Source organism: Pongo pygmaeus, chromosome 23 (assembly GCF_028885625.2).
Source record: "Pongo pygmaeus isolate AG05252 chromosome 23, NHGRI_mPonPyg2-v2.0_pri, whole genome shotgun sequence".
NCBI classification, from domain to species: Eukaryota; Metazoa; Chordata; class Mammalia; order Primates; family Hominidae; genus Pongo; species Pongo pygmaeus.
This window is the reverse complement of record NC_085931.1, coordinates 44,287,688-44,307,914: the sequence shown is the minus strand read 5'-3', so window position 1 is coordinate 44,307,914 and position 20,227 is coordinate 44,287,688. Positions and strand designations below refer to the sequence as shown.

Genomic DNA, 20,227 nt, shown 5'->3' with positions numbered 1-20,227 from the left:
CCACGTCCACATGTTCACTCAGCAAATAAATTGGCTCGCCGTTCTCCACCAGGCACTTAAGGGGAGGGGAATATGTGTTAAAAGACTATCCCTGTCTTCAAGGAGTATGCAGCCTATGTGGGGCTCAGGCAACCCATTCGTTTTCTGTTGTTAGGTGACAAAGTACCACACACTGAGCAGCTTAAAGAGTACACGTTTGTTACCTGGTGGCCGCTATGGGTCAGGAACCTGGAAGATGTTAGCAGGGCTCTCTGCCCACAGTCTCAGAACTGAAATCTCTAGGGATTATCCAGGGCTGGGATGTCATCTGAGGATTGGCATCCACATCCAGGCTCATTTGGGTTGGAGCAGAATTCAGTTCCAGGATGTAGGTCCCGTTTCATTGCTGGCTGTTGATGGGTGTCCCCCTCAGCTCCTCGAAGCCACGCTCAGTTCCTAGCCATGCAGCCCCCTCCCTGCAGGGCAGCCCGCTTCTTCAAGGCCAGCAGGAGAATCTCTCTGGCCCATGACCCTGGAGTCTTCTCTAACATCACATGATCACAATGTGATATTCACAAGCCCTGCCCACACCCAAGAGGGTGATAACACAGGGCATCCGCCAGCGGGGCGGGAATCTGGGGGGCCCTCATAGAACTCTCTGCCTGCCACTGACAGGTAAACAGGTCTGCAGTAGAATGTTGAGTTCTGAGTGTCGTGCAGGAGGTGCACCAATGTAATGAGAGCCCACAGAGATGGAAAAAGGAAAAGGCAGGGAATGTGTCCAAGGGGAGGTAGCACCTGAGTTGAGTTGAAGGCTGGGTAAACTGACAGTAGAAGGCACAGAAGGAGAGAAGGAGGGCTCCCCGAGGTAGAGCGTGCAGTATGTTCACGGGACAGAGAGGAAGTCAGGCCCAGTGGGGAACACAATAGTGAGGTGTGGTTAGGGCTTAGGGTGTAGGAGGGAGAAAGAGGAGATCAAATACACATGGCCAGGTAGGCAAGGGCTGGATCACAGAGGGCCTCAGGGAAACCAGGGGAGGTGACCAGCCCTTCCAGCTCAAATCTGGCATCCTGTGTGGCTCCATAGGGACACCCAACTGGTGCCCCAGAGTCATCCCTAAAATTCTCAGGTCCCTTTGGCTTCTCACCCAGATTTCAGTTTGGACACCCAGGCTCCCCACCACTAAGCAGCCACATCAGGAAGCCACCTCACCACACAAGTCCCTCTTTTCACATGTTTGTTTCCTTCTCCTCCATGGCATTTATAGTGAAAAGAAAATTGAATACTCCATATCAGTGCTGAATGATGGTCTAGATTGGTCTCTTTGGACTGCACCTGTCCCCTCCCATGAGCTAACTGAAACTCAGGTACTATAATCCGTGCAAGTGAGAGGGTTTCACTTAAAGCCAGGTGCCCATCTCTCCAACCATCACTGGCTCTCTGTTGCATTCAGGCTTCCTGATAATGCATTCAGATTATCAGCAAAATATTCTGAGTCAAGATTAGTGGCCAGTGGCTACCAAAGAAATCTGATATACTTTCTAATCAAAGTAAAGAGTGGCATAACAGTGAATGACACTTGGTCCCTGGAGTCAGGCACTGTGGGTTCTTTATTGCCCTGTCACTTTGTTTTTGGACAAGTCACTTAACATTTTCTTTTTTTTGAGACAGAGTCTTGCTCTGTCGCCAGGCCAGGGTGCAGTGATGCAATCTCGGCTCACTGCAGCCTCCGCCTTCTGGGTTCAAGCGATTCTCCTGCCTCAGCCTCCCAATAGCTGGGACTACAGGCGTGCACCACCACACCCAGCTAACTTTGTATTTTTAGTAGAGACGGGGTTTCACCATGTTGGCCAGCGTGGTCTCAATCTCTTGACTTCGTGATCTGTCTGCCGCGGCCTCCCAAAGTGCATCACTTAACTTCTTTAAGCCTCAGTTTCTTCATCTGTGATCTGAAAGTGATAATTATATCGTTATCCTCATCCCTAAGGTTGTTATAAAGATCAAATGAGAAAAGGCATGCCAGTGCTTAGTCCTGACATACATTCAGAGGCTCCCAGAATAATACCAGTACTGTTGACCAGAATCTTAATATTTGTGATATTGGGTAAAAAGGCACTAGACGGAAGGACAGAGAGCCCCGGGTTCAAATCCCACCAACTCATTCAATCCTCAGCTGGTGTTCTGGGCAAGTCGCTTAATATCTTTGGGTTTCCGTTTCCTCCTTCTATAAAAGAGGGATAAAATTACTTGCCTCATAGGGTCCTGTTTAGGAGTAAATAAGAGATCCTCTGTAAAAGCCCTGAGCACATATTTGACATCCAGTAAATACTGGCTAAATCTGAACATCCTTACGAAGGCATGTGCACGTGGTAGTTATTTAGGAGAGGTAAAATGATGTAGTAGAAAAGAAAAAGCAAGACTTGGATTCAAAGTACACTTGTGCCACTTCCTAGCTGTGTAAGTTTGAACAACTTACTTAGCCTTTTTTAGCCTCACTTGACTCATCTACGAGATGGTGATAATGTCATATTCACTGATTATTGTCTGGGTTCTACAAAATAAGGTGTAAAGTGCCTATTAAGTAGTTGATGTGAAAAAATATTAATTTCCCTTTTCTTAATGTTTCTCACCTCTCTGCTGGCTATGGAATTTGCTATCTGGAATTTGCAAACAAGTAGAACAAACATGTTTCTAGTTATTAACAGCTCAAACCCATCCTTCTGTATACACTAGTTAGCAAGAAGAGAATACAGACAAAACCGAGTGCCTCCTTCTATTGCCAGTGGGATCCATCCTTCTGGCCTGGGCTGCAGACACAATGCATTTAAAAGAAAGTCCAGGGCCAGGCACGGTGGCTCATGCCTGTAATCCCAGTACTTTGGGAGGCTGAGGTGGGTGGATCGCAAGGTCGGGAGATGGAGATCATCCTGGCTAACACAGTGAAACCCCATCTTTACTAAAAATACAAAAAATTAGCTGGGCGTGGTGGCGGGTGCCTGTAGTCCCAGCTACACGGGAGGCCGAGGCAGGAGAATGGTGTGAACCCGGGAGGCGGAGCTTGCAGTGAGCCAAGATCGTGCCACTGCACTCCAGCCTGGCGACAAAGCGAGACTCGGTCTCAAAAAAAAAAAAGTCCAGGCCCCACTCACATCTGCAGCAAACACCAACCATGGCAGTCTTCCCTTCAAAGCATGGAAACATGCTGCTACCAAGCGTAGCAGACACATGATACCCACTCCTGTATTGTGACATGTATCACCATCAGGACAGTGTCTCAAGAGAACCCAAGGGATTCCAAGCCCTAATGAGAGGTGCTTAGCAGGCCGCAATTCAAAATTATAAAGCGGCACTGCAGGCTGATGAAGAATGGTAGAGATTCCTGTAGCCACTTCCACTCTGTCAACACATCCGATTATGATGCGGCACGCTGATTGGTGCCTGTTGGATTGATTTTTAATTTAAGAAACGTTTCAGATGTGTTTGTAAACCTTCGAGTCTGAAGTAGGCCCTACGTGAATGCCACAACGCATTAGGAGAGCCGGCCTTCGCGCTCCCATACCCAGCTCCCTCTGGAGTTCCGTTCAGAAAGAATGAACGTTGCAACCGTGGCCGTGAAGCCAGGAGATCTGCTTCTCCTTCAGCAGCTCAGCACCCTTCCCTCCTGTCCTAGCAGAAGACACCAATGGCAAAGGGACAGAGGGAGCTGATCACGAGGGGGTCACCTATCTTCTGACACCTGGCCAGGGAGAGCCTGGTTCTTTAGTGTGTTTTTGACAAAGATGTTAAGTGTTGACTACAGTTGCGGGGCCTCGTGGGGATGACAGGTCACTTCTCTGCTCTCTGTGAGTAAAGGAGAGAGAATGGGCTGGGCTCACAGAGCCCCACTCTTTAGAACAGCGTTGCTTCAAGCCTGCTCCTGGGACCAGCAACACAGCATTGCATGAGAGCTTGTCAGAAATACAGATTCTCAGGCCCCACCCCAGACCTCCTGAACCAGAATCTCTTGGATGGTGCCTGGAAATAGGGGTTTTAAGAAGCCCCCCAGGTGATCTTAAAGAAGCTTACATTTGAAAGCACTGACCGTTCTAGAGAGTGAAAGGTAATTTTTTCTCCATGTAACAGGCAGAGTGATGTTTTAAAAATGTAAATCAGGTCACATCATTAAAACCCTCAGATGACTTCTTGTCACATGTGGAACAGTGTCCCACCCGCCTGCTGTGGTCTTCAAGGCCATCCAGCCTGGCATCTGTACAACCCCTGACACCTTCATCTGACCCCTGCCCCTCACTGTCCTGTGCTGCACCCACACTGGTCCTGTTTCTTCCTGCTTGAACATGCTGAGCCGGTTGTTACCCCAAGGGCCATCCCCTCTTCTTGGAAAGCTTTCCCCCCAGACTTTTCACAACGCCAGATCCTTCTCATTATCTGCTGTAACAAAATGCCATAAATTATTTGATATATAAACAATGGAAATGTATTTATCACAGTGCTGGAGGCCGGAAGTCTAAGATCAAGGCTTCGGTTGATTTGGTGTCTGGTGAGGGTGAACTTCCTTGCTCACAGAGAGTTTCTCATTACTGTGTCCTCACGTGGTGGAAGGAGCCAGCTAGCTCCCTGGGCCTCTTAAAAGGGCATGAAGGCTAGGTGTGGTGGCTCATACCTGTAATCCCAGCACTTTGGGAGGCCAAGGTGGGCGAATCACCTGAGGTCAGGAGTTCGAGACCAGTCTGGCCAACATGGTGAAATCCCATCTCTGCTAAAAATATAAAACTTAGCCAGGCATGGTGGCGCACACCTGTAATCCCAGCTACTTGGGAGGCTAAGACAGGAAAATTGCTTGAACCTGGGAGGTGGAGGTTGCAGTGAGCCGAGATCGCACCACTGCACTCCAGCCTGGGCAATAGAGTGAGATTCAGTCTCAAAAAAAAAAAAAAAAAAGGCACGAATCTCATTCAAGAGAATTCCACCCTCATGACCTAATCACCCCCCTAATCAAACCTCTGGTTTGTCGATTGTCTTTTTTCCCCACTAGAATAAAAGCTCCTGAAATGCAGGCGCCTAGGCCCCTTGCCTGTATAGTATACCTGATGCATTGGAAATAACAAATATTTATTAGGTAAAGACATGTTTGAGAGGCAGAAATAGAACCTAAGGAGGAAATTACAGCTATCATATACCGAGTACCTGCTGTATATCTAGGTTTGCACCAGACACTTTGTATCATAATCTCATTTAACCCTCAAATCCAACTACATGTTACTGCTTCACAAACTGCCCTGAGTCTTAGCAGCTTAGTACAAGAACTGAAATGAGCTTTTGATTCTTTGGATTGGCAGTGTGGGCTAGACTCTGCTGGGCTCATTCCTGTGTCTGCCGTAAACTAGGTAGCTTTTTGGGGGTTTGTCTGGCTATCAGCAGGGACCATGGGAACACCAGGGCAAGGTGGTGTAGGGCTAGTTCACATGGCGGCAGGCACAAGCCCATTATCTCACCTCTTCTCATGTCATGTTTGCTAACATCCCATGGACCAAAGGAAGTCATGTGGCCCGGATTCATGTGGGAGATTATTTCCAGAGGGTGTGGATAGAGGCAAAGGGATGATTGATAGCTATTTTGTAATCTACCAAAGACATTATTATCCCCAAAATACATATGTGGAAATTGAAGCTCAAAGAGCTGTCACTTGCCCAGGAATACTGACACAGCTCAGAGGACAAATCCAGGCCTGTCTGACCCCAAAACTTACAGTTGCAAACCTACATATGCTATGCAGCCTGCCTCACGGGCAGTGCACCAGATTAGAATGGTCCGCCTTGGTGGGTGGGAGTTCCCCATCCCAGCAGACACTGAGTGGTCACTGCCTGGGCTGCTTAGTCCCACTGAAGCTCTAGAATTCCTTCCAGCCCTGGTCTTCTGGGTTTCTGACCTGGCCATCTCCCTACCTGTTCCTTTATGACTACAGAGACTGTGTGAGGCTTCCAGCTTTAATGGGACTCTCTGGAGTAGCCCCCACCTGTTTCTAGATCTGCTAGACATTTCTGAGCCTTTGCCCACCCCTCCCTAGATGAAGCAGTGGTGGGCTCCATGGGGAAGTGGGAACCAGCATGGGACAGAGACAGGCCTTCTGGGTTTAGGGTCAGCTCTTCCATGGACTCATCCAGCAAAAGAAAGCCTGGCCACAGAGCTTGGCATCAGCAAGAACTGCACAGGGACGACCCTTACGGAACACATGAGGGGGGAGAACCTGGGAGGTGGAGGTTGCAGTGAGCTGAGATCGCACCATTGCCTCCAGCCTGGGCAACAGAATGAGACTCAGTCTCAAAAACAAAAAAAAAAAAGGAAAAGGGCGCAAATCTCATTCATGAGAGTTCCACCCTCATGACCTAATCACTTCCCTAATCAAACCTCTGGTTTGTTGTCTTTTTTCCCCACTAGAATAAAAGCTCCTGAAATGCAGGTGCCCAGGCCCCTTGTCTGTATAGTATATCCGATGCATTGGAAATAACAAATAACAAATAAAAATAGATATTAGGTGAAGACATGTTTGAGAGGCAAAAATAGAACCTAAGGAGAGGGCCAAGGGGATTGTGGAACTTTGAGACAGATACCAAGAGGGACTGAGGAGGGGAAGGAGTGGGGAGGCATTGACACCGGGAGAAGAACACGCTCTTACTTGGGGAAACAGGCAGTGAAGCAAAGATATTTGGGAACTTTGTTCTCAGCCTAACCCCAATCCATATTAAATAATGACCTGGATCCGGGCTTTGGGGTGAGGTAGACCCGAATGTGAATCTATGTCCTTCACTTTGTAACTGCGTGACTTGAAAGAAGTTATTTCACCCCCTTAAGCTTCCTTGCCTGTAAGATGGTGATGAGAATCTCAGCGTTATAGTTACTATGAGGATTAAATGTGATAGCCACAGTGTGGCAAAGACATGACAAGCAGCAGGTAAAGGGGGAGATGGATGAGATCATGATCACACTTTAAATATTACCGTCATTATTAGAAACCTCAGTTTGTCACAGTTGTGCAGGTTCTGGCAGAAAAGTTGGTTCTAAGGGACTAAAGATTGGAGGGATTGGGGCTGGGGGGCATAGAAACAGGAGTGCATTGTGTCACCATTCCATCTCGCTTGTGGAGGTTCCACAGAACAACATCCAGCTGTGTTGTCTGTAAAGCTCAACTTATTTTTCATGTGCACAGCACCTTTCTTCTGAGAACCTTGAGTATTTTTTCTCTATTCTTTTTTTTTTTTTTTTTTTTTTTTGAGACAGAGTCTCACTCTGGAGTGCAATGGTGCGATCTCAGCTCACTGCAACATCCACCCCCCGGGTTCAAGCGATTCTCCTGCCTCAGCCTCGCAAGTAGCTGGGACTACAGGCGTTCACTACCATGCCTGGCTAATATTTTTGTATTTTTAGCAGAGATGGGGTTTCACCATGTCGGTCAGGCTGGTCTTGAATTCCTGACCTCAATGATACGCCCGCCTTGGCCTCCCAAAGTGCTGGGATTACAGGCATGAGCCACCACTCCTGGCCTCTCTGTTCTTACCCTAAACTCTTGGCTGAGCTTAGGAGAGGGACTGTGGCAGGTCACAGGGCAGGGGAGGGGTTCCTTTCTTGGAAAACTGAGACACAGAGGCAAAAACCAAGCCAGTGGGAGAATCCTGAGAAGTGGTCCTCTCTTCATGCCCAGCCAAACCTCCCTCCTCCCGCCCACTTCCTTCAGCAGGTCTCATGTCTGCATGCTAGAAATTAATCTTGCCTTTTGCTCTCCAATTCTCAGAGGATTTGTACAAACGGCCCTCTCGTGAAGCACAGAGTCCCCCACATTTGCAGAAGGTGAAACAGGTGCAGGAGGCATAATTCAAAATTCCAGATCCTCAGAGCCCAGGAGAGGGCAGGCCCCCACAGCAGAAGCCTAGTACAAAGTTCAGTGCAATGAGGCATCATGGAGAATAAGTGCCTTTTTAAGAAATGGCTCTGGTCGGCCAGGCGCGGTGGCTCATGCCTTTAATCCCAGCACTTTGGGAGGCCGAGGTAGGTGGATCACGAGGTCAGGAGATCGAGACCATGCTGGGTAAGATGGTGAAACCCATCTGTACTAAAAAATACAAAGAAAAAAATTAACCGGGCGTGGTGGCAGGCGCCTGTAGTCCCAGCTACTCGAGAGGCTGAGGCAGGAGAATGGCGTGAACCTGGGAGGTGGAGCTTGCAGTGAGCTGAGATCACACCACTGCACCAGCCTGGGCGACAGAGCAAGACTCCGTCTCAAAAAAAAAAAAAAAAAAAGAAATGGCTCTGGTCAATTTGGTTAGCAAACATTATAATGGATGAGAAATGGAGAGCATTTTGCACTAGTTGAATATCTTAATCCTCCCTACTGAACGAGGAAGCAAATCTGGGCAGTGCCACTTTACAGAATTACTGAGAGGAAACTCTGGAAGTCATCAAAAAGGCCATTGAAGCAAGATAGGTGTGCCCATTTCCTTTTGTTTAGAAGCATGGAAATGCATGGAATCGATTTCCTGGTAATTGTCCGAATAAAGTGGGCATTCTGACCAGGAGATTGCTGATTACGTACCTCTTGCTGGGTAAGGAAAAACAATTCAAGTAGGCTTTTGCTGTTTCTTAGCCATAGATTTTATGTACCAGACACTTCTAACGCCTTTGAAAGAAAATATCTTTATAGATTTATCTTCAAACGTCTTTGCAGAACCCTCTCTGTTGCAAACCCCCCCCACACACACACCTTTTTTTAAAAATTTTTTCCCTGGGCTCTGTTTTTCCCCCTCTCCCTGGCTCTGCATCTCTGAGGTAGCCTTGCAAAGTTGGCTGGCGCCCTGGGTTAGTAGGGGCTCTGAAGACAAGTGATGCAGACAGCATCACCCCAGGTAGACTTTTGTTTCCAACATTCACATATTTTTCTATTCCCTTTTTTAATGTTATTTTTTTTCTCCTTGACTCCAAGGTCACATCAGGGTACCTGTCTACACGTGTCTGGCCTCTAAATGTAAGAGACAGCGCTGATTGAACATACGGTACATCCGTTCCTCCATCAGGAAAATGGGGAGAATGACAGCTAGTGCTCGAGGTTATTGAGAGAATTCTGGGAAGATCCTGGCACATTGCAGCACATCTGTAGTTATAGTTCTTGTAGCTCTTGTGTTTATTGTTTATTTTACCGTTCCTTGTAACTTAGCGGCCTCTAAGTTTGTCTAAGTCCTCTCTGGCTGGTCACCACCTTAGGAGATCAGCAGAGCTTTTTTATACTTTTGCGGAGAGAGAAGTGTAGGACTTTGGGGCTGGAAGGGGATCTTCAGATCGTTTAATCTACTCACCACCTGGCTTTGAAACGAGGAGTCCAAGGCTTATAGTGGGATACAACTTGATATCACATGTTCAGTTGGAAGCCGGGAAAGATGAGAACTGAGTGAGTCACGTTGAAAGCAGGGATTTGATCCACAGCTGGTTGATCAAGTGTCACTGGAGGCAGAGCCCCACGACAGGCCTGGCGGATGATGCATGGATGGCCCAGGTCCCGCGGCTCACTCTCCCTGTCTCTTCCAGGCTCCAGATGCTGGAGGCCATCTGCAAGCACTGGGAGGGGCCCATCAGCCTGGCCCTCTACCTGTCAGATGCCGAGGCCCAGCAGTTCCTCCGCTACGCACAGGGCTCCGAGGTGCTTATGAGCCGCCACAACGTGGGCTACCACATCGTGTACAAGGAGGGCCAGTTCTACCCCGTGAACCTGCTGCGCAACGTGGCCATGAAGCACATCAGCACTCCCTACATGTTCCTGTCTGACATTGACTTCCTGCCCATGTATGGGCTCTATGAGTACCTCAGGTAAGGACCTGCAGGGCCCTGGCCATCAGTCCAGAAGGCACATAGGGCCATGCAGTGCCAGGACCAGAAGGCCCTTAGGGTCATCATCTAGTCCCAATAGGTTTCTTTTCCAGATGGGGCAGCGGAGACCCAGAAAGGGGAAGGGACCTGCCCACAGCCACACAGCAATAGAGTTCTCAGTGAACAGACTGAAACCTGAGTTTGCAGAAGGAAATGTTGATGGCAGAGCTTGGTCCAGGGAACATCTCTTTTTGTCTGCCAGTCTATTGCTTTTTCTGTAGCATCTGTGAAAACATACGCCCTCCTCAGGCAGGCACGTGATAGCTCACGCCTGTAATCCCAACACTTTGGGAGGCTGAGGCAGGCGGATCACGAGGTCAGGAGTTCGAGACCATCCTGGCCAACATGGTGAAACCCTCTCTCTACTAAAAATACCAAAAAAATTAGCTGGGCTTGGTGGCATGTGCCTGTAATCCCAGCTACTTGGGAAGCTGAGGCAGGAGAATCGCTTGAACCAGGGAGTCAGAGGTTGCAGTGAGCCAAGATCACTCCACTGCACTCCAGCCTGGCAACAGAGCAAGGCTCCGTCTCAAAAAATAATAATAATAAAGAAAAGAAAACATACCCTCCTTCTTCTGGTTTTGGACCAGGCAACCTTCATATAACCCAAGAAAGATTATTGTCCAGTCTTTTAGACAAATCTAAGTAATGATGATGCCTAGTGCTTATGGAAGTGTTTGCTGTGCGCCAGGCACTGTTCTGAGTGCTTGAGAGGTAGGATCTCATTTCCTCCCCCAAAGTCCCTGCCATGAGTAGTATTATCACCTTCTTTTTCTAAAGGGGGAACTGTGGGACCGAGACCAGGAGCCGTTGGCCCGGGGTTACTCATCTAGGAAAGGGAAGCTGGGGTCGAAACAGCCACTCTGACTGCAGAGCCAAGTGCATAAGCACCATTGCAACTGCTTCTGTGAATCTCCAGTGTCCCTTTCCAGCTCCCCCCACATGGTGGGATGGGGTGTCAGCAGCTGGAGAAAGCACTCAGCTAATGGAAGGCTTAGATGGCTGTGTGAAGAGTGTGTTTATTACAGAATAGTACACAATTCGGACTGATAGGAGCCACGGAAGTCATATGGCCCAAAGGTCCCATTTCATACATGAGAAACTAAAGTCACACAGTATCATGGTCCAATGACATTAAAAAAAAAAATCCTTTATTTACTGCCATTGGTCAGCATGAATTATGCCTATACCGAGTGAGTGCCTGCCTAGATCCAGGTACCATGAGAGGTGATTTGCATATATCATCCCATTGGTTCTACACATCGAACCCCAGAGGCAGGTATAGCTACCTGCATTCTACAGGGAAGAAGAGTGGGGCCCAGAGAAGCAAAATAACAGTTCAAGTCCAGAGAGCTCATGCCAGGGTGTGAACCAGCGTCTGCAGCCCCAGGTCTGCCAGTCACCCTGCTACACATTGTTGGGCTGCGCTGGGGTTTCTGTTTGTCCCAAACCAGGTAAGGTCTGATTTCTTTCTCTCTTGTTCTCTTGCTCTCCCTCCCTCCCTCTGACTCTGTCTCTCTGTCTCTTGGTGTCTTTCTCTTACTGCCTCTTTCTCTCTTAAAAGAGCTTCTAGGAGTCTTTAAACCTTCTGTAGGGAAGCCAAAGCATAGGTTTAGCCTGCGGACCCTCCGTGCCCTGCGCTCTCTGGAGCAAGGTTAGGCAGCCTGTGTTCTCTCTCCAGCTTCTGAGTCCGTGTCCTTCCAGGGACATCTCCGGGTTTCCTAGTGTTAATCCCTCCCCCGGGCCGGCAGGAGTCCCTACCAGACTCTGTTAAAAACAGTAGGGTGAGCGACCCCTAGGCAGCATGACCCTGAATCGGGGATGGGAGGTGCTGTGGTACCCAGCACCATGAGCCTCAACCCCTGACCCGCCAGGCTGCAGAAATGGAGCACGCCCTCCAGCCCCAGCACCTGTGCCAGTGCCTGCTGGGTCTTGGAATCCAGTGTGTGGAGCCAGGGTGCCCCCATGTGGCCAGACGGGGCTTGCAGCCTCTGATGCCTGCAGATTCTGAAACTTGGGCAGCTTCCGGGCTGACAGGCTCCCGAGGGAACAGATAGATGATGGGAGTGAGTGCCACCCTAGACTAAGAAAAGAGGCTTCAGGATTGGACCCCTGCCCACCCTCCACCCCTCTGGGACTCTTCTTCGCTCCAGCCAATTGAAAGTGAGCTGGCCCCGTATGAGTCTATGGTCTCTCCCTGTGCAAGGACTGTTTAATTATTTGACCTCATGGGTATCATGTTTTAAAAAACAATACGTATGAACAGTTTTTTTTCTTTGTCTTTCTATGTTTTGTTAATTAAAGACATCGTTCACTGCTAATCCAGACCCTACTTGAAGTGAGGTAGCTAGTGTGCCCTTCTGCTTATCATTTGCTTAATATAGAGTCACTTGAGGTGGTAGTTGGCCTTAGCTACCTTATCACAAGAAGGTATGTGGTTCCCCTCAGGGGTTTTGAAATCTTGCAAATTGCTTTTAAAACTTTATTACTTTCTTCCCAGACTTTTCCCAAGAATGCTGAGTACAATTCAATAGAGAGACCGGAGCCCTGGTCTCAGGGAGCCAGTCATCTCTCCACACAATTGAGCAATTATTGCTTTAGGGAGGCAGGGAAGGTTACTAGGTATTCATATTTTTCAAGAGGAGTTGGGAATCTGGATTTTCATATAAAATGTTTTTTAATGTTGGCAACTAATTTTTAAAAATTGTTTTTAGGTGATGATTTGGAGCAAAAAAATCATTTCAAATGCTGTTGAGGCCGACAAAATATGCCTTCAGGCTGCCTTGACCCCTCACACCCCCACCCCAAACTACCAGAGTGTAACCTCTGACCTAGACAATTCCTAGGCACCAAAGTATTTATGAGAATCAATGAGGAATGTCATTCTCTCAGAAGCCTCAAATAAGCAGGCACTGTTCTTTTCATATGAAGTAATCATATCAATTTACCCTTGGCTTCAGGGACATTTTTTCTGGTGAGTAGATGGATTTGTTTCTGACCCAGACGTTACCAGTGGATGCCCCTTGTGCACACCATAGCATCACTGGTGGGAGTTGAGGTTAAGGATGCTGTTTGCTGTGGCAGCTTCACTCCAGTGAAGCCCCCAGACCCTTTTAGAAACTGACTTCCTCAGCACTGATCTCCCACAAAATTCTGTACCCAAGCTCTGTCAAGATATTAATATTGGCCAGATGCAGTGGCTAACACCTGTAACCCAGTATTTTGGGAGGCTGAGGTGGGAGAACTGCTTGAGCCCAGGAATTCGAGACCAGCCTGAGCAATATAGTGAGACCCCATCTCTACAAAAAATTTCAAAAATTGGCCAGGCACGGTGGCTCATGCCTGTAATCCCAGCACTTTGGGAAGCCGAGGCGGGTGGATCACGAGGTCAGAAGATCGAGACCATCCTGGCCAACATGGTGAAACCCCATCTCTACTAAAATACCAAAAATTAGCTGGGCATGGTGGTGCACGCCTGTAGTCCCAGCTACTCGGGAGGCTGAGGCAGGGGAATCGCTTGAACCCCGGAAGGCAGAGGTTGCAGTGAGCCGAGATCGCACCACTGCACTCCAGCCTGGCAACAGAGTGAGACTCCTTCTCCAAAAAAAAGAAAAATAATTGCTGAGCATTGTGGAACACGCCTGTGGTTTCAGCGACTCGGGAGGTTGAGACAGGATGATCTCCTGAGCCCAGGCAGTTGAAGCTAGAGTGAGCCATGATTGTGCCACTGCTCTCCATCCTGAACAGCAGAGCAACACCCTACCTCAAAAAAACACATTTTTTAATTATTAAAAAATGATGACAGTTACAAGTTACTGAGCCCTTACCATGCGCCAGAAACCCTGCCAGCTGCACTCTGTTGTTACCTCTGTTCTTCACACTGCTCTTTAAGGTAACTACCATTACAGCTGACCAAACTGAGGCCCCAGAGAGGTTAACTATTAGCATTAGAGGAGGAGGAAAGCAGCCTTCCTCCATGCCAGCCTTCTCACTCTGTCGAAGGGGCCAGGTTACTCCCAAACCCCCGGGATACCAGAGCAGGCTGACCGGCAGCCCTCGGCTTGTACCTCTAAACACTGGTTTATATCACCTTTTTTGGGGTTCTACTTGGTTACCAAAAAAAGTTCAGCATGTTAGCTCTTTGAGCAGTTGCTTAGCAACCAGCTATTACAGCCAAAACAAACAGATCAATTGGAAAATAATGGAATCAGCTGTATGCATGGACAATAGCTGCAGAGTTTCACTAAAATCTCCTTCCAGTCCCTTCATCTACTTTTTCTAAAGAATGAGTTCCTGGATGTACAGCTTTCACTCTTGATCTCAGAAATGTCAGGCGAAAGTCAGCGGGGCATGGCAGAAGTTGCGCAGACTTGCCTTTGAAGCCAGGTTCCACAACACTAATCAAATGTGTGACTTGGGCCTGCTTGCTTCATCTCCTCATTCTTTCACTTCCTCAATTAATATAGGAGCTAATGATAGCCTCCTGTGGGGCTATGGCCGGTGCCCAGCAGGAGTTCATTTTCTGCCCCTTGGCCTATTCAGTATTGGACTTCTGTGCTAGGCCCGTGCCCCAACCCAACCCCTGCCATTGCAAACTCTGCCACCTTCTGTGCAGCCGGGGTAGCTTCATGGGACCATCTCAATTTTTTCTCTTTCTGAAAATGAGAAACTATATATTGATACTACTAATTCTTTCAAATACTGTGTAGTGAGCATCTACTATGTGCCAGGCAGTATGCTACATTGTAGGTGATGTTGCTGTCCCTGGGGGTCATTCAGACCTGTGTTTCAGTGCAGAGGACTCTCCCTCCCCTTTCCCTTCCCTCTTTTCCCCTCCCTTCCACTCCTTTCCTTCCCTTCCTTTCTTTCTCTCTTTCTTTCTTTCTCTTTCTCTCTTTTCTCATTTTCTCTCTTTTCTTCCTTTCTTTCCATGCTTCTTCCTCTCTCTCTCTCACTCTGTTGCTCAGGCTGGAGTGGAATGGTGCAATCATGGCTCACTGCAACCTCAACCTCCCTGGGCTCACCCGATTCTCCCACTTTAGCCTCCCCAGTAGCTGGGATTGTAGGCATGCGCCACCACACCCGGCGAATTTTTTTTTACCATTTGTAAAGACAAGGTTTCGCTATGTTGCCCAGGCTGGTCTTGAACTCCTAGGCTCAAGTGATCCACCTGCCCAGGCCTCCCAAAGTGCTGGGATTACAGGCAAGAGCCACTGCTTCCAGTGTCTCTCTCTCTGTCTTTCCTTTTTTCTTTCTTTCCATCTTTCCTTTTTATTTTTTTTCCTTTTTTTTTCTTTTCTTTCTTTTTTCTTTCCTTTACTTCTTTTTAGACACAGGGTCTTGCTCTGTCACCCAGGCTGGAGTGCAATGGTGCGATCGTAGCTTACTGCAGCCTCAAACTCCTGGGCTCAAGCAATCTTCCTGCCTCAGCCCCTCAAGTAGCTGGAACTACAGGTGTACACCACCATGCCCAGCTAATTTTTTAATTTCCTTTTAGAAAAATAAACATAACCCATACCATATTGTCCAGGCTAGTCTCAAACTCCTGGGCTCAAGCAGTCCTCCTGCCTCAGCCTCCCACAGCCCTGGGATTACAGACGTGAGCCACCATGACTGACGGATGCTGAGTACTCTTTATTTAGAATTTATTTGACCTTGGGAAAGGCACTTAACCTCTCTAACTTGTTTTATCTGTGAAGTGGGAATCATACTGCTTTTTCCTCTTCCCCAGTTCTTAAGGAACTGAGAAGATTAAAGCTAATAGTATTTGCAAAGCACCCAGGAATGCCCGAAACATTCTTTGTTCTATGCCTCTGCGTGGCCAGGCACTGTTTCAGGTGCTGGGGCTAGAACAGTGAACAGGGGAAACAAAGTTCTGGCCCTCAGGTTTACAGCCTGGTAGTCATTGCAGCTGTATGTGCTATTGCTAGCATCGAGATTCACACAGATACGAGGCTGAGAGATACAGCAGCTCAAACTAACAAGCGAAATGACCCGATGTGGGTGCACACTGAAGGTCTGTAAATTAGGAGAGAGAAAGACGTGAGACATCGTGGCATTTCCAAGACCTGGACAGCTTCACTCTGCTGAGACTTCCCACATTCATGAGACTGGTACAGGTTTCTGACCCCTTTCACTGACCCTGCAGAATCCTCATCTTTTTTTTTTTTTTTTTGAGACGAAGTCTCACCCTTGTCACCAGGCTGGAGTGTAATGGCGTGATCTCAGCTCAATGCAACCTCTGCCTCCCGGGTTCAAGTGATTCTCCTGCCTCAGCCTCCTGAGTAGCTAGGATTACAGGCGCCTGCCAGCATGCCTGGCTAATTTTTGTATTTTTAGTAGAGACAGGGTTTCACCATGTTGGCCAGGCTGGTCTTGAACTCCTGACCTCAGGTGATCCGCCCACCTCGGCCTCCCAAAGTGCTGAGATTATAGGCGTGAGGAATCCTCATCTTTAATCCATGCCCAAAGTATAAAGTATCTCTACTGTTCTCACTGCCTTTTGCCTTCTTGGGGACAAACCCTTCTTTTTTTTTGAGACGGAGTCTTATGCCGCCCAGGCTGGAGTGCAGTGGCACGATCTTGGCTCACTGCAACCTCCGCCCCCCAGGTTCAAGCAATTGTCCTGCCTCAGCCTCCCAAGTAGCTGGGATTATAGGCGCGTGCCACCACACTTGGCTAATTTTTTTGTATTTTTCAGTAGAGACGGGGTTTTGCCATGTTGGCCAGGCTGGTCTCAAACTCCTGACCTCAAGTGATCCGCCCACCTCTGCCTCTCAAAGTGCTGGGATTACAGATGTGAATCACCGCGCCCAGCCCCCTTCTTGAAGACAAATATGCCACACTGGGTAGAGACTGTATTCTGACACTGTGTAGGAATGCCAGATTTCTGTTCGATTCTTTTCTCCCCAGCTTGATATCTAACCACCTACCCCCTTACATTTTCCCTGGCACATCATGGCTGTTCTATAAATATTTGTTGAATGAGTGCAGACATGTGAACAAAGCCAGGCAGAGGTGGCACCAGGCAAAGCTGACTGGCTGCCTGCCCAGAGACATTACCAGGTGACACTTCCTTGGGCCCATGCATTGTCTTAACTCTGCTGTATCTATAACATTTAACATTTATTGAGCACTTACTATGTGCCAAGCACTGTTGTGAGCCCTTTCACCTGTATTTTACCATTAAGGCTCACCACAATTCATCTTACAAATGAGGATGTTCAGGCTAAGTAACATGCCCAAGGGCACAGCACTAAAAGGATAACTGGCGTGCTGGGCGCAGTAGCTCATACCTGTAGTTCCAGCACTTTGGGAGGCCGAGGTGGGCAGATCACCTGAGGTTGGGAGTTCAAGTCCAGCCTGACCAACATGGAGAAACCCCGTCTCAACTAAAAATACAAAAATTAGCTGGACGTGGTGGTGCATGCCTGTAATCCCAGCTACTCGGGAGGCTGAGGCAGGAAAATCGCTTGAACCTAGGAGGCAGAGATTGCGGTGAGACGAGATCGCGGCATTGCACTCCAGCCTGGGAAACAAGAGAGAAACTCCATCTCAAAAAAAAAAGAAAAGAAAAAAGAAAAAGGATAACTGGCTCATCTTAGGCTTATCCATAGGTGTTCTATGCTTAGCCTGTTTATTGATCCAGTTGCCCGATAGGCCCATTTTATCTTCATCGTGATGGCCATGACCATCATCGTGGCTTGTATTTGCCAAATGTATCCTATACACTAGGGAACTATTTTAATCTTTGCACCAGATCATCCATGTAGTTCTTACAAAGTCACACAGCACAGGTGCTAATACAGTCCCCAGCTCACAGAGGAGAAAACTGTGGCACAAAGATGTAAAGTGTTCAAGAGTATGAGCTGGTGAGTGTCCATGCAAGTGGGATCTGAATCTGGGCAGTCTGCTGCACAGCTGCCCTCCTTAGTGCCAGGCCCCCGTGATCCCCAGCCAGCGTTTAACTCTATGCCAGCACATGGCAAGTGCTCTACAATGTTTAGCTATTATTACTAACAGTAAACATCAGGGCAGTGGGGTAATTAAACAGGAATGTTGAGCATTACCTGAGATGATGGAGACAGAGTCTCTAGCACAGAGCCTCACACATGGTCAAGTGCTCAGTAAACTGTGGCAATCGTTACTACTTTTTATTTGTAAAATTTACCCCAAAAGCTCCTTCTTAGCTTCTCTTTCTCACCTGCCCCTCTCTGACTGACAGGTTCTTCCTCTGGAAATGTTAATGCCACCCATTAAGGAGCCACTGGATCTTGCTCATGCCTGTGAGCCCATCTGGCTCTCAGATGACATGCCCATGTCTGACCTCATGTATTATGTGTGTATTCTACAGTGGCAATTTGTGGACTGCCCTATCTCCCTCATTTGAAAGTCCTTGCTGTTGTCCCCACATAGCTCCTGGAAGCCAGTCTGCCAAGAATTCATTTCCTAGACAACTGGAGTAGAATAGAGCAAACCCTATTCCCTGGCCTCTATGTTTAGGGATGAGACAAGAGGAGGACAGGGCTGTGCTGAGGTGGCCTCCAGAGTGAGCAGCACAGATGACTCCTTCCTTCCTCTCTGCCCATGTATTGTCACCCTGAGGGTAGATTGCTAAATCCTCAGGTGTCATTCACGTGATTTCCCATTGTGCTGGTCAAAAGCCGTGCTTACATCTAGCACTATTGAAGCTAGTCAGTTTAAACAGCTATGAGGGACAGCTGGAGACAAGAGGGCTTCTCGTAGTCTCCCAAAGTCACATGGGCACCCACACACATGCACTCACACATGTGTGCCCTTCTTTGCCTCTCACTGGTTGATCACACCTGTGGCTACACTGGCCTTGCTGCTTCTCACCACACATCACTAGCTCACTGGTTCATGCCCACACACCTTGCCATGAATAAGCTAAAATAAGAAAATGATGGTGCATCTCAGACCCGGGCCTCTGCTTTCTCTTTAACCCCCACTGGCTGATCCACTTCTTACGATCGTCCACGAGAATATGAGTGCATGACCGTCTATAAAGGACCCAGGAAGGAAAAAATACTGTTTATAAGTGCCCTCTCTCGTGGCAGGTGCTGTGCTAGGCCCTGGGCAAATGTTATCTTTTTTAGGACAACCTAGTCAAAGATAAGTGCTTTTATTCCCATTATACAAGTGAGATTAAAACACAGAAGGTAAGTTTGCCCAAAGGTCATATGTATTTAAGTGGCAGAGCTATCATGTCAACTCAGGTCTTTGTCATTTCCAAAGAGCCCTCTTCACAGTCCCATCCTCTCTACCGCATAGGGCAATTACAAATAGATTCTTCCATTCCGTATACACTTACTGAGCGCCTCCTGTTTGCCTGGCACTGTGCAGGACCTGGAAATGTAACCATGAACAAAGGCTCAGCCCAGATCTCAAGCCTAGCAGGACTGAGAGGTACGTGCACAGGCAGCCACCACCAGTGAGCGAAACAGTCTAGGATGAACCAGTCCCAAAGAAGATGCAGACCCAACTTGAAGGGGAGCACGAAAGGAGACACATGAAGGCCCATGGAGGTGGGGAAGGGAGGTGCAGGAAGGCCGGTTTTTCTAATTGGCTATGCACCAAGCCTTGAGAGAAATCGATGCTGTTCCAGGGTTTCTGAAACAGATGCATGCTCCAGCACAGGTTTCTTTATCTCCTCCCATCCCCTTTTAATATAACTTTCATAGGAGTCCCTGGGAACTTGTATGAGAACCACATGGATTTCTTACGACTCAGGTTAATTAAACAGTGGGCTCTCTGACATTTGATGCTGCAGAACAGGGCTGTGGAAACCCAGGGCTCTGAGAGCTGACAAGTCTGGTTCTCTCCCAGCATTCTGACAGCAGCCCCAGTGCCTTCAGCCCTGCGATTCCCAATAGTTTGTCACTTGTCAGCATTGGCCTCAGCCATTTATTGCAACACCGCAAAGAAGTCAGCACGGGCATTTCTGTTACAGGCGTGGAAACTTGAGCGGCAGAGATGGGGAATTCCCCAACCCCTGCCCGAGGAGTAGGGGCCACAAGAGGTCCCAAATGGTTACCAGCATCCAGTGGGCTGAAAGGCAATCATCCTGGTGAGAAAAGAGAGAGTAGAAAGATGCCTTCAGAATTATGGGATGGGCTTCTTGAAATAAGGCTAGTAGGAGTGGTCATTAGTGCTAAATGCAGAGATAATTCAAACAAGGTGAGAATGGATAAATCTGTTAGACTTGACATAGAGGGGACATTGCTGATTTTGGCCAGATCCACAGAGTCAAAACAGATTATAATAGTTTGAGAGACTCATGAGTGGTAATGAAAGGAAATAGCCAGTATAGGAGGCTCA

At 48.1% G+C, this 20,227-nt stretch overlaps 1 protein-coding gene across 4 annotated transcripts in view; it reads left to right on the top strand.

Moving 5' to 3' along the window:
• The window catches only part of LARGE1 (LARGE xylosyl- and glucuronyltransferase 1), a 657,275-nt gene that overhangs the window by 611,788 nt on the left and 25,260 nt on the right, over positions 1 to 20,227 (top strand). For all 4 annotated transcript variants that reach the window (XM_054469723.2, XM_054469722.2, XM_054469721.2 and 1 more), the window contains one exon: positions 9,551 to 9,829. In XM_054469723.2, the coding sequence (XP_054325698.2) occupies positions 9,551 to 9,829 (279 nt within the window). The remainder of the gene's footprint in view (positions 1 to 9,550; positions 9,830 to 20,227) is intronic.